The sequence below is a fragment of the Ochotona curzoniae genome, unplaced genomic scaffold (genome assembly GCF_017591425.1).
Source record: "Ochotona curzoniae isolate NIBS_2020 unplaced genomic scaffold, NIBS_Ocur_1.0 contig_1482, whole genome shotgun sequence".
In the NCBI taxonomy this organism is placed as follows: Eukaryota; Metazoa; Chordata; class Mammalia; order Lagomorpha; family Ochotonidae; genus Ochotona; species Ochotona curzoniae.
In genome coordinates this window covers 1,237,441-1,258,855 of record NW_024465100.1, presented here as the reverse complement: position 1 = coordinate 1,258,855, position 21,415 = coordinate 1,237,441, and the positions used below count along the sequence as shown (strand labels likewise).

General features: G+C 51.1%; 3 protein-coding genes and 1 long non-coding RNA gene across 8 annotated transcripts in view; 1 reads left to right on the top strand and 3 right to left on the bottom strand.

The window, feature by feature from the left end:
* Window positions 1–3,349, bottom strand: part of DDX47 (DEAD-box helicase 47) — a 57,350-nt gene extending 54,001 nt beyond the window's left edge. The window contains exon 1 of the mRNA XM_040967162.1: window positions 3,301–3,349. The gene's annotated coding sequence lies outside the window, so the exon portion shown is untranslated. The remainder of the gene's footprint in view (window positions 1–3,300) is intronic.
* The window catches only part of APOLD1 (apolipoprotein L domain containing 1), a 40,030-nt gene extending 33,962 nt beyond the window's left edge, over window positions 1–6,068 (bottom strand). Inside the window, exons 1-3 of one of the 5 annotated variants that reach the window (XM_040967171.1) lie at window positions 5,986–6,068; window positions 4,469–4,620; window positions 3,301–3,433 (exon numbers count right to left, since the gene is read on the bottom strand). In XM_040967171.1, coding sequence (XP_040823105.1) covers window positions 3,301–3,433; window positions 4,469–4,509 — 174 coding nt within the window. In that variant the 5' untranslated portion in view covers window positions 4,510–4,620; window positions 5,986–6,068. The other 4 variants (XM_040967179.1, XM_040967187.1, XM_040967195.1 and 1 more) reach the window with 4 other exon arrangements.
* Window positions 6,069–6,251: 183 nt separating this feature from the next.
* Window positions 6,252–9,557, top strand: LOC121147334. Its single transcript, XR_005882363.1, has 2 exons — window positions 6,252–6,330; window positions 9,383–9,557. It is a non-coding gene; the product is annotated as an uncharacterized LOC121147334 (long non-coding RNA).
* CDKN1B (cyclin dependent kinase inhibitor 1B) lies at window positions 9,558–14,651 on the bottom strand. The gene is made up of 3 exons (XM_040967121.1): window positions 13,671–14,651; window positions 12,968–13,097; window positions 9,558–10,907 (listed from the first exon to the last, which is right to left on the bottom strand). Exons 1-2 carry the CDS (start codon window positions 14,143–14,145, stop codon window positions 12,976–12,978), a joined length of 597 nt encoding a protein of 198 aa, XP_040823055.1. The 5' UTR covers window positions 14,146–14,651; the 3' UTR covers window positions 9,558–10,907; window positions 12,968–12,975.
* Window positions 14,652–21,415: the final 6,764 nt, after the last annotated feature.

The following is a 21,415-nucleotide window of genomic DNA, read 5'->3' as shown; positions in this document are numbered from 1 at the left end:
TGTGGAGGTTCTCTTTAGGTTTTTAGCTTTCTCTCCTCTCTCTCTCTCTGTCTCGCCTCTCCCTATCCAATAAATAAGAAATCAAAACAAAGAAACAAAATGTGAAAGAATGGAGTGTTTGAAGGAAAAACCGGAGGCAGGCAAGGATTCTGGAGACGTGGATTACTGATGATAAAGAGATGGGAAGCAGGAATGGGTGAGAGTGTGTCACAAAAGCCTGTGTGCTGTTTGGAAACAACTGAGCTGAGGAATGCCAAGGGCCAGGTAAAGCAAGGCCATTAACCCAAGATGAGGTGGTTTGGGGGAGAGAAATGAACCTGGGTGATGGCTCACGCAGGCCATGGCTTCCTCACGCACGCATTCCTTGTTTCCTTGGTCACCAGTGAAACTACAAAAAACCTTAGATAAAAAGGAGGAAAACAAAGACCAAGCCATCAAGAAAGAATAATGAGGGTGGACTGCCAACACGGCGGTTAGACCACACTTGGGAAGCCTCATCCCATGTCAGAGAGCTTGGGTTCAAGTCCCAACTTCCGTCCTGATTCCAATTTCTGGCCCATGTTCCTGGGGGGTGGCCGGTGATCGCTGAGATAGTGGGCTCCCATCACCCGTGTGTGAGGCCCAGATGGAATTCTGTGCTCTGGATTCTGGCCTGGCCCAGCCCTGGATGGTGCAGTACGTTTGGGGGTGTGAACCTGTGGACAGATGATCTCTCTCATTCCTTTTCAAATTAATAGAAATACGTTAGTAAAAATTCTTTTTGGGCCCGGCGCGGTGGCGCAAGTGGTTGAGGGTCCTCGCCTTGCACGCCCGGGATCCCATATGGCCGCCGGTTCTATCCCAGCAGCCCCGCTTCCCTTCCAGCTCCCTGCCTGTGGTCCGGGAGAGCAGTCGAGGATGGCCCAAAGCTTTGGGACCCTGCACCCGTGTGGGAGGCTCCTGGCTTCGGACTGGCATAGCATCGGCCCTTGCGCTCGTTTGGGGAGTGAATCATCGGACGGAAGATCTTCCTCTCTGTCTCTCCTCTCTGTATATCCGCCTTTCCAATAAAAAAAAATAATAAAAATAAATCTTTAAAAAAAATTCTTTTTTAAAAAAGCAAGAATAGCTGCCCATGTGTCTGGGTAATCCTAACTATACTTCTTTTAACGAAACATCTGACTTCTCAATACAGTTTGTATTTCAGGAAAAGCATTGGAAAAATAAAATCTCAGAGAAGGGAAGGGCTTTCCAGGTATGACACAAAATATTTAATTCATAAGATATAACATATTGATCCCTTTGATAAGCTAAAAATAAAAACGTGCATGGAAAAAGCTATCATAAGAAAAGTTGGAAGAAAATGACCCAGAGGCCATAGTCACTAAGCAGTGTGAAAGCTCTTTGTGTCGTCAGACTGGACATCTTAAAATGCTCAAAATGGGGGCCCAGCACGGTAGTGTCCTTGTTCAAGTCCTTGCCTTGAATGCGCTGGCATCCCGTATGGGCGCCGGTTCTAATCCCAGCAGCTCCACTTCTCATCCGGCTCCCTGCACGTTTTTATCTATTTCACTTTCTTTACTTCTTCAGAAATGTATCCTGATATAGAAATGTGAGATAAAGAGCCCACTTTAAGACAAATCCACATTTATGGGGGGAAAAAGGAAAGCAAAGGGGTGTGGAAGACTAATTTTATCATACATGGAAACAAATTCAATATTCACAGTGTTTAAAATAATATATAGTCCTGAATAAAAGACTGCCAATGAAGCTGTTAAATACATCTTGACGATAGGATTCTGGACTTCACCATCGTCTACTCCTACAATGTCATGATGCATTTAAATAGAATGTTGGACTTGTGATGTTGAAGGATTATACTGTTGTAATAATACAGGGGAAACAGTGGGGGAGGGGAATGGGGAAGAGGGAGGGGAAATCCTGAGTCTATGGAACTGCATCTTGAAATACATACATATACATATATGTATATATAATCTATATATGTATATAATCCCAAAGTAACTAAGTAATAATAACAATAACAACAATGATATGATCCTGGGTGCCTGCTTGGTAGAGCAATGAAATTAAATAACATGACCAGAACCCACTGGAGGGGCAGGCACCTGGCCTACACGAAAGCATTGGCCTAGGGCTTGTCTCCCACGGAGTGCTCCAGTTTCTGACTCCAGTTCCCTGCCCATGCATACCCTTGGGACACTGAGGCTCAAGTAACTAGGTCCCTGCCATTCACAGGCTGACTTTCTGGCTCCTGTCACGGCAGGTGTCTGAGGAGTGAATCAGCAAACGAGGAGTATGTCTCTCCCCCTGCCCAAATGCCTCTCAAATTAATCAGTCATCACCCCCCTCATTCTCAGGATGTGGTGTAAAGGTATAGATTCATTAGGAAGGACTTCCAGTTTCAACCTGGTGAGCACTCCTCCATGGGGCACCGTTCCCTTTGTCCAAGCCACCTGTCAGACTGTTTCCATTGAGACCGCTGTGTCTTCCCACCACTCTTCTGTCCCCTGAGGACTGGTAGTGAAAAGTTACTTGTGGAGGTTTTTCTTTTTTGGAGTCTGTTTCTGTCATTCCTCATCTATGGGACTTCTTCATCTATCTCCATCGTGCAGAAAGCCGTGGTGACCCCATCTGATCTCCTTATAGACACACAATCATGTGTCACTTCATGGTGGCTATGTGCTAGGCAGCGCAACATGAGAGGATCCCATTGCTGAGTGCACACCATGACATGTACTTAGACAGCCCACCACATAGCTGGGCTGTATGTGGGAACTTCAAAGTTCATGGGGGCACTGGTGTTACGACATAGCAAGTTGACCATTTGTGACACCTGTACCACACCAGCTACTCTGCTCCGAATCCAGCTCCCTGTTGATGCTCCAGGTTATGACCCAAGTGCTTGGTCCCCTGCCACTCACATGGGAGATCCAGATGGAGTTCCAAGCTCCTAGCTGCAGCCTGGACCAGTGCAGGCTATTGTGACTATCCGGGGGAGTGAACAGCAAACAGAATTCCCTCTGTCGCTTTCCTCTTTCCTCTCCCTATCCCTCTTTCAAATAAATAAACAAATAAATAAATATATATATATCTGAAAAGACAAAAAATGGAAAATAGAATTAAAAGACACAAGTTTATTTTAATGCAAGATAAATGAATACGAGAGACCTTCAAAACCTTAAAGGGAAAAGTGTATAGTAAAGTTTTTCAAATTTTCCAGAAGTTTTAGCACCAACAGGAAGCTTATCTGAAGTACCCACCTATGGAACACACAGCCTCCCCCTCCAGGCCACACACCATGTTACTGTTACCGCACGCAGTGAGTCTGTATCCAATCACAGGAAAGGTGCAGAACCGTGGTGTAAAAGATGGGAGAATGTGCCCCCGGGTGGGTACTGCCCATGAATCCAGCAAGCTGTAGGACTGAAAGCTGTGCAGGGAGAGTCAGTGAGTGAGAGAATGACTCTCCTGTCTGCCTCCAGAGACTTACACTCTACACTCAGGCTATGCTAGATTCGTTCTATAAATTTTTTTCTTTCTTCAACATTCACCTGATCTTACTGTCACTTTCTTACCTTATAAACATTTGACTTTCTTTTCAAAACATGGTGATTTTTGTTATAACGATTAGCTTAAAACAAATGCATTGCAACAGCTTTACAAAAACTAAGAGAAAAACCACAATAGCCTACACCCATATGGGGTGCGGCTCATCTGTGTCCCTGTCTTCACACCTTGTCCTCCTGGAAGGTCTTGGGGCAATAATGAGCAGGCAGTGGTCACCTCTGATGAGAACAAAAGGTGTGCCCTGGACTGTCTACCAAAGGGCCTCCCTGAGGGTATTCCACACTTCACTTAAAAAAAAAAAAGGAGTAAACTCTAAAACACTGATTAAAATACATGTGTGTACCTAGCTAGGTGCGTGGCAAGGCAGTTGTCTGCATTCCACACTGCAGTTCTAGGTTAGCTACCCATCACTGCTCCTAACACCAGCTTTCTGCTCACGTGGACCCTGGGAGGCAGCAGGGCAGGGCTCGTGTTGTTCCTGCCATCAACGGACAAGACCTGGACTCAGTTGCCAGGCCTCAGCTTTGGCATCTTAAATTTTCTGACTCTGCCTGTCACACAGACAAAAATTTTCTCTAAATATATAACAAATACTAAGTCTGTAACTAGTCGTTCATTATCAAAGCCTATGCACTGGACCAAAACTGTATGGGATGTACACCTGTCAATGCTACAGGTCTGTTTACATCAGCATCACTGAGCCACATGATGATAATAGGAACTTTTCAGTTGCACTAAAATCTTATGGAACCACACATTGGCCAAAAAGGCCTTAAGTAGCACTTTTTTTAATAACCGCGTTACATTCCCAACATTTGGACTCTAACCCTAGGTGTTCAAGACCAGATATTGGCAGGATTCTATTCAACAATTCTAGAAGCTGACTTTGGGGCCTTACTTCAATTTGGACATGGAGGTGCCAGCATTGTTAGTCGCCATTCTTCAAGAAGGGGCCTCCAGTCCATGACAGGAGTTCATCTAGAGCATCAATTTTCCAGCAGATCGTTCGAGGTAGCTGTGAGTCAAATGGACCAGTGACCATACTGAAGACTGCAAAAGGGAGCAGATAAAATTCATTTAACAATGTTTTATTCAACCCAACATCTCAGAAATATTGTGACATAATAAACATGGAAATTACAAATGAGATATTTAACATTTTTCTTTCACACTCTCCTGCTGAGCGTGTTACACCTAACAGCACACTGCAGTCTAGACCGGCCACATTTGAGTGCTTGGCTAACTGTCCCCCCTGCGCACACACACACACACACACACTCAGGGTAACTGGCTACTGGACAGCACAGCTGGCTGAAAACCAAGGAGAATAGCCTAATTTAGTGGAAATATAGACGTGTAAAGGCTGGAACTACAGCGTCTAGAACAGACTTTGAAAGTTATTGGTCCAAATCCTGCTTTGATGCTTGAACCTTTTGGACCATGTTCCCATAGCAAGGCCTGTGTGTTTCCTCGGGGTCCGCCCTGCTTAGGTGGGTCCCGGGGAGGTACAGGGTGACTAGTGACCCATCCTGATGCGGGCTTGCTAAGGATGCAAAGCAGGTTGATTTGCCCGAGGTTGGTGGCACTTAGTTGGTTTGAATGGTTTTGTTAGGCTAAGAATTGCAGGAGTTCGCTGACAAACATCAGCCCTGGGTTAGGAACTGTTGAAGGCCAGGGCTAGCTATTGTGTTAAAAATCCTCTGCAGTATAGCAGCTAACAGAGATGTGTAAACGCTCATGTGGACACAGCGTGATTTGGAGATTAAACGGAATTCTTAGAAGCTTTGAGAAGGGTTCACAGTAAAACACAATTGGGTTCTAAATTAAAAGTGACAGCTTCTCTATCCCGGCTGTATTCCTACTAACCTTAACCCTCAACCTTAACGCACTTGCTCGAACCCAGAAATCAAGGGCACATCAAGTCACTATCTCGATTTGGTTTACAGATACAAGCTCATCCCAAAACACTTCCAAATCACCGACCCCAAACGGTTTTTTTTTTTTTTTTCTTTCCCTCAGTAAAAAGGACACCAACTGCTTGAACGCCGACGGGACTTGGAGCGGCACTGGAAAGAATACGTTTTTGCTCGATGTATTTCCACCTCCACTCTGACTCGATCACCCGAAGGTGTTCTTTCTCCTTCACCCGCCAGGTCACCCCTCTGCCCTCCCCGCTTCTACCTGTCCAAGACTGGGGAACGGTGCATCCTCACCAGGATCCTGCTGTCCCTGGCCAACAGCCGGTGGAAGGGTGCACCCCGGGCATCCGTGCCCGCTGAGGCTACACCTCGAAGCCGCTTGCGTGCTCCACCGCCCCCGCACACCGTGCGCCACGCTCCGGGAGCGAACCCGGCCACCGGCCGCTCCGCCCGCCCCCTCCCTCCCGCCTGCACACAGCCAGCTAAAACACCCCACCTCGCGCCGCCGAAGGAAGTTGCGAATCACACCATCTACGATACTGTATTTTTCAGAAAAAAAAAAAAAAACAAGCTTTGCAAAAAAAAAAAAAAAATTCAAACTGCACACGCGGGCCAATGGCGAAGGAGCGGCGGCTGGGCGGGGGCAGCGCGGCGGGCAGGGTGGGCGGGGCGCGGCGGGCGCGGGGCTGGTACCGCGCGGGATTCGTACGACGCGGCGGGCTCACGGTTTGGGGCTTTTTTTTTTTTTTCTCCCCCTGCAAAATCAGCTCGAGCGCGAGACTCCGCCTGCAGCCGCAGCCTCTCGGATCCACCTTAAATCTTCAGTGGACTCCGCGCAGGGGTCAGTGGGCGCAGCCAATGCCAATCAAGTTTACAACCACCAGCACGGGAGGAGGAAAAAAAGAGAGAGGGAGAGAGAGAGAGAGAAAGAGAGAGAGAGAGGAAAAAAAAATAATCTTCAAGTTCTCTGCTGCACACACGCACACATGCACACACGCGCGCGCGCGCGCGCACGCACCAGAAGGGGGGGCAGAAAGAGAGAGAGAGGAAGAAGGGAGGGAGGAAGGGAGGGAAGGGAGGCGGGCCTGCGCTCCCGGGAGGGGCCGATGTTTGCCAAGTGCTTGGTGCGAGCTCGGTGGCTGCGGCCCGGACGCCCCGGGACTGAGCGCGGGAGGCGCGGCCCGGCCGGGCCCGAGCGCCATGATGGTAGCCGCTCGGCGGAGTCCGGCCCGGGGCTGGGCCAAGGGTGGGGAATGGCGGAGGAGAGAGGGGGGGCGCGCCGCAGTGATGCAATCCCGGGCCTCCGCGTCCCTTGTGCGGCCGGCCCGTCGAGGTTTCGCGCCCAAAGCCCTCCTGAGCTCTTCCTGGGTCTACCCCTGCCCCGGTCTACCTCGTTCTTGCCCCCACGCGCGGGAGACAGGGCACGCGCGCCGTGGCCGCCTGGAGGAGTGCAGTTGGCGCGCAAAGCCTGCACTTTCGGTTCAGACCAGGGCCGACCCCGCCCTACCCGGCCCCTGCGCGCCAGGTCCCGGACGTGCCCCCCGCCCCCCGAGGTCTTCTAGCTCAGCCGTGGGCCGCTTCACCCCTACTTAGTTCTAGTCATTTAATTTATTTTACTTTTTAAAAATTCTTGGTCTTACTATTCAGTCGAGAGGGAGAAGGTGCCTATAGGGTGTGGCTCAGGTGAAAGAGATGACAACTCGACCAAACAAAAAGTACACTCTGAAAACACTTTGGAGACGTTAGAGGAGCTCGGAAAACACCTCTTAAAAGCGCCGAAAGGGCAAGTGTACAGCCACAGCACGGAGGGCGAGGAAATGGCGAAGGCGGCGATCCGCGGCCTCCGCGGGGGCGGCCGTGGGGGGCGGTGGGCGCTCCGAGGCCCTCATGGCCGCCTGCCTCGCTGGCCCCCCGCCTGGCCCGCGGACCCCCAGGCCTCGGCTCTCGGCCCTTTGGCTACATTTTGCCTCAGTTCCTCCTCCGCGCCGGGGCAGCCGGGGGAGGCTCCTGGGGAGCCTTGCGAGGCGGGCCCCGGCGACCCTCGCAGTCGGCCGGGCGTTCGGCGCGTCCGGCGAGCGGCTGCGGCCCTCACCGAGCGCCGGCGAGCCGCCGAGGCTTTCGAAATGCGCGGGGCCGCGGATCATTGGAGCCCGGGGCAGGGGTGGGAGCGGGCTGCTGCCTCGGAGGGTCCGCGCCCTGGAAGGTGGTCTCTCCAACGCGCCCAGGGTCCCGCGCCGCTCCGGAGGCGGCGGGGTGCCCCAGCGCAGAGTGCGGCCAGGAGGAATAGGGGGGCTTCCGCGGCTTCTTTAGCCCGGGAGGAGACGCGGTGAAGGAACAAAGTTGCTGAGACGAACTAGGCAGCCCGCCTGCGCTGGCAGAGGCGCGGCCGTCCTCAGCGGCCTGCGGGCACCCCGGGCGCGGGAACGGCGCGCGGCGGCGGGCTGCCACGGACCGACGAGGAGCGAGACCCGCTGGCCTTTTTTTTGTTCTCCCCGCCCTCCTGTTGAAGCCAGCCAGACCCCGCAACCGCGGCGCGGCGGCGGGCGAGCGCGGGGGGCTAACCCGGCGCTCCGGGGAGACGACGGCGGCGCAAGGGGCCGGGGCAGCGGGGCAGGGGGTGGCCGGCGGCCCCTTCGAGGGACGGTCGCGACGGGTTCCACGGTCCCGTCCGGAGAGGGGAAGACGATGCGAGCCGTGGAGCGGCCTCGGAGGGCTTTAGCACAGACGTGCAGGGGCGCCGGACCGATGGCTGGGGGCGGCCAGCATCCACCTCGCCCCAGCGCGGCGCGGTTAACACCCAGCCTCTCCAACTTCGCATGGCGACCCCTTGAAGAGAGGAAAAATGGGTTACAGGCAACCACTCGGTGGACATTTTCCCCCATTACTTTCTTGAAGTATCTCTCCCCCCCCCTTCAGAGGAACTTTGATTTCATTAGCTCCTACCCTCCACTCCTTCCTCTCTTTGAGTTGTTTTTCTTGCTCACACAGTCTCTTCCTGAAAAACAGAGTGAAAATGGGAGTTTAAACAGAATCACAAAAAAAAAAAAAACAGCTTAAATCTTTGATTATAATGATACCTTCTTTAAAAACTGGCCTCTCCACTCAAAGACCCATTTTCCTCTTCCACACAGACAAAGAGTCTCAATCCTGCTTAAAAAAAAAAAAAAAAATCTCAGGTCAAAAAATGCTGATACCATCTTATTTGGAGCGTCTTTTGGGGTGCTGTGATGTAAATGCAAGTGTTTGGGTAAAATAATTTCACCTCAAATCAGACTTTAATATTGTTCCTCTTTGGAGATCCTTAGAACAAATAATTTACTTTTACACTCCAGCCACATTTTTTAAGAGAGTGTAGAATTACAGGAATTCTTGTAAATCTGACTTCATACGGCTTGTCTTTTTACAAAATTTTTAAATAAATAATTTCTTCTTAAATAAAAATTTTATCTCTGCTATATTGACTCTGGAGACCCCCAAAAAAGCCCAACCTGGGATTTAGAGCAACCCAGTTTGGGATGTGTAGTTTATAAGCAGTGTACTCAGGAATTGGGAAATTTCATATTGTTACCCAGTTAAATATGAATTTATTCCTAAATCAATATAGGATACTGACCAATTTCCCCAGGGTCCATCACATAGCTGAGTATTTTGAAAGAGAGGTGGTCTGAACAATTGCTCCCCCCCAACACTGAACTTGGGCAAATAACACAATTCAGGAGTCCCCACGTTACTTTCATTTTCAATCCTGCAGTTGTGTGACCAGTCCACACTTATGTAAGAATTTTTGGTTCTGACACATCCCTCCCCCAGAAGATATATTTTAACTCAAGGGGACTTGAACAATATTATTTCTATGAAAATGTAACTTTTTTTTTTCCCCCTTTACTTTCCAGAGCTAAAGCTTCGTGCATCCACACAGGAAAATATGGAAAACACAAACTGCATTTCGTAGCCACAGGAAACATCCTTGAGTTGTGGGCCTCGATGATCTAAATGTTACCTTAGACCATGTTTGTGTAAACAGGACTCCTTAAGCTTCGTGCAGCACATTAAATCTGACTCAGTGAATAGCTATGGAAGTTTTCTTTATTGATTGCTTGATGTGTAACAATAATTGGTATCTTTTTTCACACATTACAAAAAATTATACTTGGCTCAGTATGCAACTTTTTTAAGCACAGCCATATTATTTAACAGAAGAAGGGAAAAACCTATTCTACCCAGAAGAAGCATTTACAAATGCACAAGACATGCCACTTTGGCTTGTATATTGTCTAGATTAAAAAAGAAGAAGAAGAAGAAATTTCTTTTTAACATAAATAAGTTAGTATAATTTCTCAGTGTCTTTACAGAGTTATGTACACAGGTACATTTCAAATGGTTCTGTTCCATACACATACACAGGCAATGAAGAAACACTGTTGAAAGATGTAGTATGCATTTCACTTGTTCCCCAAGTGTGCCTTCTCTCTATGCATACCTTCCTTAAGAAACCCCTCATTCCTGTTGGACAAATTAAGAAATGAGCAGGAGAAGCTTAAAATGAAAGACTATCTCTTTTTGTGTGTGTGAAGTTACAGATTTTTAAAAATTATTTTGACTGTGTCCACAAAACCCAAAGTGAAACCAAAATGTAAGAAAAATTTCTCAGCTGGTGTGACAAAAAATACATGGTCAGATTTGAGGGGGTCCAGAATTCCCCCCTGTCCACCTTAAGGTTTCTGCCTAGAATTTCCTGGAGTGATTAGCAAACAGCTGAATAATTAACTGGTAAGTTCCAACTAAGAGATACTTTAGGGGGGAGGCACTGGGATAATTTTTTGGTTGCTTTTTTTTTTAAGCCATTTGCTGCTACTTAGAAAAATCATTGGAGGGCCCAAATAAAAGTAAGCTTCCTATAAAAATAAAAAGCAACTATTTGTAGCCAGTGTCCAAATGGTAATGATTTAAAAATATGATATATCACTTTTCACTGAAAGGGACATTACATCTTTAAAGAAAACAATTCAATCTTCTCCATCCAATTGCTTCTCTTCTTGGCAAGTCAAATATTTTCTTCCTTGCTATCAACCGAAGCCAGCTCTTCATACCCACCCATGCCAATTCTGCAGCCCCACCCTGCCCTCCCCTGCCCCCAATGTTTATGTGCTACATAAAAGGTAAAAACTATATACACAGGTAGTACAATGAAGCAAATAAGGAAAAACCTAATTGCACAATGCTACATCCAATGCTTTTAGAGGCAGATCATTTAAGAGTGCCTAAACATTTTAGTGTTATGGTGTTGTTGCTGTTCAGTGCTTATACAAGATGTCCGTTCCATGGAGTCAGCCATACGTCTTTAAATCGGTCATGTACATCTTCCTTGCTCCCTCAAGCTGGGGTGTCTCGGACAAACCAGGAAACATATTCTGAAGGCTGCAAAAAGGAAAGCGAGAGGGAGGATTAGGAAGAAAAGCACTAGGGAAATGTTATGCAGAAGCCACAGGACTGACTGGCTCGCTGCGTGGATCAGGACACACCTGAGGGCCGCAGGGAAGGGAATCTGTACTGATACCCAGTGAATACAGTCGGCTCCTGCGGACACCATGCGTCCCCTGTGCGTCTCCTTTCTCGGCTACAGCAGCAGTTCCTAGCAATGGGCTGCCCCCCCGCCCCCACCCAAGGGACATTTGGCAGGATCTGGAGACATTTTCTGATTGTTACCACTGTGGGAGGGGGAATGCTACTGGCATCTGGTGGGCAGAGGCCAGGGAGGCTGCCAGACACCCTCCAAGGCTCAGGACAGCCTGCTTCAACAAAGGACTCGGCCCCGAATGTCAACAGTGCAGAGGCTGAGAGACCGTGGAGAATCTGGGTTAAAAAAAAAAAAAAACGGGCAGGGAGAGAAAAAAAAAGAAACAGGAAAATGAAGAAATGGCGACACTGGAGAGCAGCTCCATTTGCTAAAGTTGAAAGATACTTGGAAACAACAGCTCTCCAGAAGGAAAATCCCTACAAACAGCATTGTCCAAAATGCAAATACTCTTGTTTCTTATTCCTCTCTGGACTACAGTGAGTGCTAACGCCTTCCCCTAGGCCCGTACCACTATGGTTCTTGTAGCTGGCACCATTACTAACACATGGCTCCCTGTAGGGCCAGATCAAAATCCTCTAAGTCTGGGGCTTTCTCCTCCGAGGAGCTAGGTCGCAAGTCACAAGCCAGCGAGCACGGGGCGTTGTTTATGTCGCTTCAGGAAAATGTGTCACCCAATTTTTTCCATTTCGCACGGAGTTGCGCTGTCGAGGCTCTGCAGCGCAGTTCTGAAAACCTTTAGCGAAGTCAAGAAATCCTCTGTGGGACCAAGCAGCCTGAATGCCTGGTCTTGAACTGACTCTGAAGTGTTTACAAGTGAAGTTTTTAAAAGACAATATGAACGGGAGGAATCTGCGTCGGCTACACTTACACTGTGCTGGGGGGGGTGCGTCTCAGAACTTGTGGATAGAAAGTTGCGATCAATCCCTGGGAAGGGAAAGCTGTCCAGGTAAAGTCAGGGCTGAATGATTCAAATTAGCCATCCACAGAGACACATTTACTCTATGAAAAACACCAGGCTTTTCCTGGACTGGCGAGCCTACTCTACGCGACAACTACCACCCACTTCCCCCACACATATCCCAATCACGCTGCCCTGGTGTGATTAGCATACACAAGCTGACACGTTCCTGGACTGCTTATTCTGCCGGAGGGAAGCGTACTTCTGCTTTGCAGCTCCAGGACGAGTGGCAATGCCGTAGGAACTTGGGTATTTCTGAGCTTTCCAACTTCAGGGTTTTGTCTTTGTTTGTTTTTAAGATGTAGGTTCCCGTGTTTTCCCCAAAAGGCATCAGTAAAAAGGGAAAGTGACAGTTTATGAAAACTGATCAAGTTAAAGCACACATCCTCTCACCTCCCTATTCACATGTCTAAGCCAAGGTGAGCTGGCTGCACCTCACTTTTCCTTCGTGCTTGCTATTTAATTGCGCATGGGCCAATTTTCAAATTCTGGAGAAGGGGGACTGAGGAGCACCTCCAGGTCTGGTGCAGATGGAGTAGGGAGTAGAGGACCGGGAGTGAGGGGCAGGAAGGGGGGACCTATTGTTCCCAGCCTGTGTGGAGTGGGACTCACCGGGGAAAGGGGCCTTGGTTACACACAGGCACTCGCTCTAGGCAGTTAGTGTTTCAAGGAGAGCTAGAAACTTCGAAGGATTACAGTATTCCATATTGACTTCCAGCCTGCCCCACGGCTACCCTTTTGACTTCTCAAACTAGGAACACCCCGCAAACCCTACCGAGCTCCTTATCTGCCAGCAGCCCGTCAGCTGGGGTGTAAAGGTATTCTGGGTTCAGGCAGCCCAGCTGGGGTGTCCGGGTTGGACTTTTTTTTTCCACACCCCCCCCCCCGGTTGGGGTGGAGCACGGGGTGTGGAAGGGGGGTGTCCCTTCCTGATCAACCCACCGAGTTGTTTACGTCTGACGTCTTCTGAGGCCCGGCTTCTTGGGCGTCTGCTCTACCGAACCGGAGTTCGGGGAACCGTCTGAAACATTTTCTTCTGTTCTGTTGGCTCTTTTGTTTTGAGGGGTAGTATCTGCAAGGCAAAGAGCGAGAGTGTTAAAAGAACAGACGCACACACACTCGCACACATACAGTCGTTATGAGGACAAACAATGGCTGGCGCAAGCTGGTCCCCGTGGCCAGCGGATGAAAACCCCATCGCCTACGCCCAAGACCCTGGAAGGGGCAGCGTCCAGTCAGGTGGTCTGCGGCTCCCTCTCCCCGGTGCCCGTGGGGGGAGTAAGGGGAGGGAAGGAGGAAAAAGTTGGCGAGGCGTGGGGGGGGGGTCCCTCTGGGAAACATTACAATTTTGTTGCCCACCTAGAAAAAGAACGGCGCTTTTTTTTTTTGTGGGCAGAAACAGGGGATAAAAATGATCACATCTTACAACCTCCCGCTTTTGACTCGTGAAGACTAACACCCTCCCAGGTACCATAAATAAATAAATAAATAAGCAGTCCGCGGGGTTCGTAATCAAGTTGCTACCCCTCCCCCCATCTGAATACGCTGAAGCTGAGTCTAGTAAGGCAGAGCCGGAGCACGCACGCGAGCAAGGAGGGATACACAGACTCGGGGGCTCGGGGTGGGGGTAGGGGGCCATCATTACCATCCGTAGCAGGTCGCTTCCTCATCCCGACGCACTGCTCGGCCAAGGCTGTAGGGCCGTCCGACTGCTCTGTCTTTGGATCTCCCAGGTGCGTGTCCTCGGAGTTGGCCTGGGACCCCGCACCCGGCGCGGCGGGACGCGTTCCGCTGAGGTCTTGGATCTCCAGCGCCGGCACCTTGCAGGCGCCTTTGGGCGGCCGAGGAGGTCTGTAGTAGAACTCGGGCAAGCTGCCCTTCTCCACCTCCTGCCACTCGTACTTGCCCTCCAGGGGCTTGTGATTCTGGAAGTCGAAATTCCACTTGCGCTGGCTCGCCTCCTCCATGTCTCGGCAGTGCTTTTCCAGGTCCCGGCTCAGCTCTTCGTGATTCACCGGACCGAAGAGGTTTCTGCAGGCGGACGGCTTGGGGTGCTCCGCCTGCCTGGCGTCTGTGCGCTCCAGGACTGGGCTCCCGTTGGACACTCTCACGTTAGACATCTTGAACCCCCTGGGCCCGGTCTGGACCCCCACCGCCTCTCCTCTAGCGCGGGCTCTCCGCAAAACAAAACCGAACGCAGCCGGACGCTCAGACGCAGCCGAGCCCGGCGCGCGTACTACAGCGCTAGGAGCCAAGAGAGACCGACCGAGGCGAGTGGCCGCCGCACTAAGGGGGCGCGCAGGGTGCGGGAGCAGAGCGGGGAAGCCCCGGACGCACAGCCGAAGCCGCCGCCGCCGCCTCCGCCGATCAAGTGTGCGGGCGCGCGAGAGGGCGGGGAGGGGAGGGGAGGAGCGGGAGGGCTGGCCCGTCCGAATCCCAGCCGGAGCGAGCCCGCGGGTGTCTGCTCCCTGAGCCTTGCGCCGTCCAAGCCGCGCCGCGCGCAGAGAAAGTGGAGAGAGGAGAGGGGGCGGAAAACACCCCGAAAAGACGAGCCCCCTTTTTTAGTGGCCCAATATGGCGGTGGAAGGGAGGCTGACGAAGAAGAAGATGATTGACACGGCGAGTCTATTTAAACAGAGGAGGAGATCCATTGGTCGCGGCGCCGGGAGCCGCCCCACCGAGGCTGGCGAGCGCGGCCTTAAGGTGGCCCTGGCGCGGGGCGAGCGCCCGCCCGCGTCCCCGCGCGCCGCCTGCAGAGGGGGGTGTGGAGGAAGGGGGTGCGCGCGATCGACGGGGCCGCGCGGCTGCCAGCAAACCTGCTGCGCTGGCCTCGGGGAAATTAAAAAGGCAACCGGCCGCCTAGAGCCGAACGGCCGGCCGGCCACGGCGCTAGGGAGGGGCCGGGCGGCGGGCCCGGGCGGGGTCTGGGACACGCAACCGCCCCGGGCGTCGACCGACCGCCGGGCTCCCCACCCGGGCCACCTCGGGCCTAGAGGGTCGCTCGCCCCTCTTTCTGAGCTTCGCTGCCCAGCTGGTTCTGTCTGTGCCCACCGAGCCGGGGGATGAGAGATGGGGGTGGGGAGTAAGTGAGGGGGAGCCCTGCCCTTCCCCGCCCCCACCTCACCCCACCCCAGTCCTGCTCCGCTCTTCCCCAGGAGCCCCCTCCGCGCAGGCGAGCTCCCTGCCTGCCCGGTTGCTTCCTCCAGGGCTGCAGAGGGTGGGACAGTGGTCAGATAAATCGGTCATGACGAAGGTTCCTGATGTGCTAGAACAGGCGGGAAGAGGGGATGGGCGGGGGGGAAGCTCAGGGAAGGGGCCGCTGGGGCAGACGACTTTTCCATAAAGTAGCCGGAAGTGGACGGCAGCATTTAGAATGCTTTTGGCACCCAAGCTCTCCCTCAATAAAAATAAGACCTCGAGCTCAGAAACTCGCTTCGGCCGCTCGATACTTTGTAGCCGACTCCAACGCCTTTCTTTACAACGTGGCTCCGGCCTTGCTTCTCCAGCCCAGGTGAGGCCACCTACACTGGCCATGAGCTCTTCACAGTGCTACCAGGACCCAGCAGCCCCTTCCTTCTCCCACGGGAGTGATTGCTTCATTGTATTTGGATGAAAGCTGAAGTCTCCGAGCGGAGGACATTCAGCTGCGAGCTTTTAGATAGCTATCGTGCTGTGGAAGGGTGGAAAATACTCCCTTCGGGGGTCCAAGTTCAGATTAGGAAGTGGCTTAGAAAACCCATACAGAGCTGCTCTAACACCTGATGCCATTTGGGCATTTCTATGCTCTCCGTTGCAACTTGAAGTTTACCTGTCACTTTGACCTTCTGCAAGTGGTAGAAGTTCAAATAGGAGGGGATGGGACTGTCCTGTTTTCCGAAACAGGGCTAAGCGGGTCTTCCGTTGCCTGTTCACACCACTCCCAACATGTAGTGTCTTGACATGGGTCAAACTTAGTAAGCCATATTGGAAACCGGGCCGGTGTTCCGGTGGCACATCAGCGCCGTTTTCTTCTTCATGCACCTGTGCTTTAGGCAAGTCCAGATGCCTCCACGTGTGTTCTTAGCCGCATCTTGTTTGTCCACCTGGCTAGCCTGCCTCACTTCATGCATGTCAGGAAGCGGCAGCTGGAGGGGTCATAGAGACCCTGCGGTTTGACACTCCCTTGTTACCACTGAGGACGCTGAGACCTTGAGAGTTTTGCTGGCCTGGGGGTGCATCCAGCTGGAAGCACAGGTGGCCGGAGAAGGCAGTCTCCCTCTTCTACCCCACTCCTCCCTGCCCCCACTCCCATCCTCTGCTCCATTTCTTGCCACACTTGGCTCGTGCTGCAGTCTCGAGGGGGTCGAGGGGGTCGCTTCCCTAGTAAGTTATTCAAAATGGCTCCTTCTCCAACTGTGGGCTGCTGGCAGGTGCCTACTTGATGTCTCTGTGGTCACTGGCCATTTAGACTCAGCTCTCAGTGGCCTCTGCTGTATCGCTATCCGCTCCTTCAGCTAAAATCCAGATTCCAAAAGGATGGGGCACGAGGTGCGGATGATGTGTAGAGAACTCAAAGCTGATATAAAAGTTGGGACTTCCCATCTCGCTGCCAGATAAAGGCTTTTAGCTGGAGACCCATACACCCATCCAGTGTAATTTTCTTTTTCTTTTTCTTTTCTTTTCTTTTCTTTTCTTTTCTTTTCTTTTCTTTCTTTCTTTTTTTTTTTTTTTTTTTTTTTACATTTAAAGCCCCTACTTAATTTCTTTGAATGAGGCCTGGAGGAAAAGCAGCAGGAAAATTAGCGGAAAAAAAAGTTTCACTGTCATAAATCTATACTTGACCTCTGAAATTGATACTTGTCCAGATTTTTAAAAATAATTGCTGGCGGGGGGAGGGGAGACCTATGGTTAAAGCCCGACTTGGAATGCCCACGTACCATGTCAGAGGGCATGGGCTTCAGTCTCCCAGCTCTGCTGATTCCAGCTTCTTGTTGCAGCACACGCAGTGAGGCAGGGAATAGGGTCCCTGGCACCGCCGTGGGAGACCTGGATTGAGTTTACAGCCCCAGGGGTTGCATGCTTTTGGGGAGTGACAAAGAAGACAGATCTCTGCCTGTCTTTCAAATAAAATAAGCAAAGTTTTTACAAATTCTTGTTTACACAGCTTCACAAAAAATATTTGCCAGGAGTACACAGGAACTTCATTATAATTTGTAGATACTACAGATAAACAAATTCACTAGCTTCTGCAGAGATGAGTATGTAAATAAAGACATTCTGCAGTATTTAAACCTGCCACGCAAGTGTGGTTTTATTCATGGAATGTGAGTAGGATATGAAGGCAAAAAACGAATGCTGCTGTCTCTGCCCGCGGTTCTCTGGATCTTTCATGAACAAGGAGCTACACCATTTTGTTGCTTTGTTCATCTTAAAAAGTCGAGTCCAGGTCACGCCACCTTAAGAAGGCTGGCAGCTGGCCGTGGGGCAGCGCCTACGCCGACCTCCTCGCTACAGTCTAAAGTGTTTTGTTGACAGTCAAGGCACCCAGCTCTTGCAGGGCAAATAAAAAGAAGTCAGGCGTCATCTCGTAGTAGCGACAGAGCAAGGAAAACACACTCCGGAGTGCGCCCGCCAGTCGGGAGGAAAGGCGGCGGCGAGCCAAGCGCCCTCCTCTCTCACAGCGAGAAGGCGCTTGCCGGAGACAGCGAGGAGAGACCCGCAGACTGGGTTTGCAGGCCCTGTGTGTTCTTTCTCCTGTCACGTTCACCCCTGCCAGGTTCCTCACTTACAGCTGAGACGTGTCACGGAAACCTCCCCACCCCCGCCCCACTCCCCTCCATCTCTGTGTCTCACCAACTAAGGAAAGAGGCAAAGATAAAAATAACTGAAAAAGAAAACACCTGTGTGGCAGAATGAGGCGGCTGGGCAAGCACCTGTGTCCGACAGACCCCCCCCCCCGCCGTGGTCCTGTCCGACAGACCCCCCCCCAGCCGTGGTCCTGTCCGACAGACCCCCCCAGCCGTGGTCCTGTCCGACAGACACCCCCCCCAGCCGTGGTCCTGTCCGACAGACACCCCCAGCCGTGGTCCTGTCCGACAGACCCCCCCCCCAGCCGTGGTCCTGTCCGACAGACCCCCCCAGCCGTGGTCCTGTCCGACAGACCCCCCCAGCCGTGGTCCTGTCCGACAGACCCCCCCAGCCGTGGTCCTGTCCGACAGACCCCCCAGCCGTGGTCCTGTCCGACAGACCCCCCCAGCCGTGGTCCTGTCCGACAGACCCCCCCAGCCGTGGTCCTGTCCAGGGGAAGTTGCGCGGCACATTGCGGGGTGGGAGGGGGGAGGTGTTCTGCCAAGGTTCCACGTGCCCCTCCCAAGCGCACACGGCTTTGAGGATGTTTACAATGCAATAGTTTTTGCTCACCTTTGTCATTCCGCTACACGGACAGGAATATATGAATCTAGCAATTTTATAGCCATCCATTTCTGACTCTTTGAATTTCAGTTCGCAGAAATTTGCTGGGCGCCTTCTATTAATTTTTAAAAAGATGTTTCTTTCTTTCAAAGGGAGAATTAGGAAGAGGGGGAATCTCCCATGCTCTGGTTGACTCCCCAAATGGCCAAAAAGGCCAGAGCTGGGCAAATTTTGAAGCCAGCGGTGAGGAGTTTCCTCCGGGTCGTCTACGTGGCAGGGTTCCCAGGTGCGTTAGCGGGGAACGGTGTCAGAATTGAACAGCAGCCGGTAGTCACTGGGACCAGCGTCCACTTGGGATCACGTGCTCTGGAAGACGGTTACGTGACTCACGGTGCCACAGCCCAGGCCCCCCAGAAGTGCTCAAATTTAAAATAGAAAGAAAGGGCGGGCCCAGCATGGGAGTCTAGCGGTTAAGGTACTCGCCTTGCACGCGCCGCGCCGCGGGATGCTATATGGACACAGGTTCTAATCCTAGCGGCACCGCTTAGCTCCGGCCGGCCGTTGCGGTCGCTTGGACAGTGAAATCAGATCTTCCTCTCTGTCTCTCTTCTCTGTATATCTGACTTATCAATAAAAATAGAATAAATTGGGCCCGGTGCCGTGGCCTAGCGGCTAAACTCCTCGCCTTGAACGCGCTGGGATCCCATATGGGCGCCGGTTCTAATCCCAGCAGCTCCACTTCCCACTCGGCTCCCTGCTTGTGGTCTGGGAAAGCAGTGGAAACCCGCACCCGCGTGGGAGACCCGGAAGGAAGTTCCAGGTTCCTGGCTTCGGATCGGCACAGTACTGGCCGTTGTGGTCACTTGGGGAGTGAATCATCGTATGGAAGATTTTCCTCTCTGTCTCTCCTCCTCTCTGTATATCTGACTTTGTAATAAATAAAGCTTTTTTAAAAAAAAAAAGAACAAATCTTAAATAAAATAAAGTAGAAAGAAGCTTTTGGCATAGTGAGTTAAATAACACCATGCAAGGCAGACGTCCCTAACGTGCTCTGGTTCCAGTCCCAGCTATTCCACTTCAGATCCAGCTCCCTGCTGTTGTGTCTGGGAAAGCAGGGAAGGACAACCCTAAATCCCTGGGTCCCTGCGCTCACGCAGCAGACCTAGAAGAAGATTCTGGCTCCTTGCGTTGGCCCTTGTGGCCATCTAGAAAGTGAACCAGCCAAGAGAAGACTTCTCCCCCACTTTCCCCATGACACAGATCCAGCCACAAACTGGATCAGAAGTGCAGTAGCTGGCATGGAACTGAAGGTCATATAAAATGCCAGTGTGCCATGCAGCAGTTCAAACCTGCCAGGGCCCAATAAAAAGAATTTAAAATTTTGGAAGATGGAAGTTAAATTTTAAAGATGGAAGTTGAAAACAGCACGTTTAGGGATAGACCTTTTGGCCTGGCATTTGAGATGCCTTTTGGGACTCCTACATCCTATATTAGAGTACTTGGGTTCAAGTCTTGATTGAGCTTTCAATTTCAGCTCCTGCTAATGTTCCCTCCATCCTGAAAGGAAACATGTTATGCTCAAGTGTTTGGACCCCAAGTCACACCCATGGGATACTTGGATTGAGTTCCAAACTCCCAGCTTTGGTGTGCCTATGCCCCCATCACTGGGGGTCTTTGGGAAATAAACCACAAGAGGGAAGTGTTTTATGTCTCTGCTTCTTAAAGATTTTCTAAACACACATACAATGTATTTTTGAAAAAAATAAGTCTGTTAGTAGTGGGAACACAAAGAATATCAGGTGAAAAGAACGCTATGACTGGTATCCTGAATAAAAGCAAGCCAGTCCTGGGCTGGGCTGAAGTTCTGAGGCCTAGATTTCTGAGATGGGATGACCTGGAGCACAGTAAGGCTGAAGTTGACCCAGGAGATGGCATCTAGGGATAGTGCTACACGAAAAGCTGAATATAGAGTTCCGTGTGTGTGAGAGAGAGAGAGGGACAGACAGACAGACAGACAAAACAGAGGAGCCTGGGAGATGGGTGAAGTACAAGCATGAAGCAAATGAGGGTCTGCCTTTAGCCCTAGCTGTCAAGATGCTCATATACCACGCTGCAGTGCTCAGCTCCTGGCGCTAGCTTCCTGTTAATGCAGACCCTGAGAGGCAAAAAACAATGCCTCAAGTAGGTGCAATCCATGGTAAAAATCTGGACTGAATTTCTGTCTTCTGGCTTTAGCCTCACTCAGACAATGCATGAGAGTCTCTCTGTCTCTCTGTCTCTCTCTCTCTCCCCTTTCCTTACTGCCTCCCTTTCTCTTTCTCTCCTCTCTCTCAAATATATGTTTTAGAAAAATAGAGCCATGAAACCAGAGTGAGTCTAGGAGAGAGAACAGGAGGCAATCTGCCATAACCTAAGCTGCAAAGGCATAGCTGAAGATGCTTTTTATATGGTGCCTATGAGAGGGGAGGTGACGATGAAGGGGCCCAAGCTGTTTTGTACAGTCAGATCTTTGTGTTCGGAAGTGGCGTCTGACAGCAGGATGAAGGAGGGGTGCGATGCGCCTGGAGAGGCTGGCACGGGGAGATAATTCTGGAGACTACTGCAATTGCTCAAGCAACAGATTAAACAGCCTTAAAGCAGCACCGAGGCCAACAGAACTAGACTGCGTGAGGGGTTCCAACAGGAAAGAGAATTAGAACCAATGGAGAAATAAGGGTAAACTTAAGGATTCAAGCTTGGGTGTTTGATTTTTATAAAAAATAAAATTTTATTTTTTATTTATTTGAAAGGCAGAGTTACAGAGAGAGGAGGAGAGATAGAGATAATCTTTCATCTACTAGTTCACTCCCCAAATGGCTACAATGGCCAGGGCTGCATCAGGGTAAGGCCAAGAGCCAGGAATTCCTTCCAGATCTTCCACATGGGACCCAAGGACTCAGGCCATCTTCCATTGCTTTCCCAAGTGCATTAGCAGGGAGTTGGGTCCAAAGTGGAGCAGCC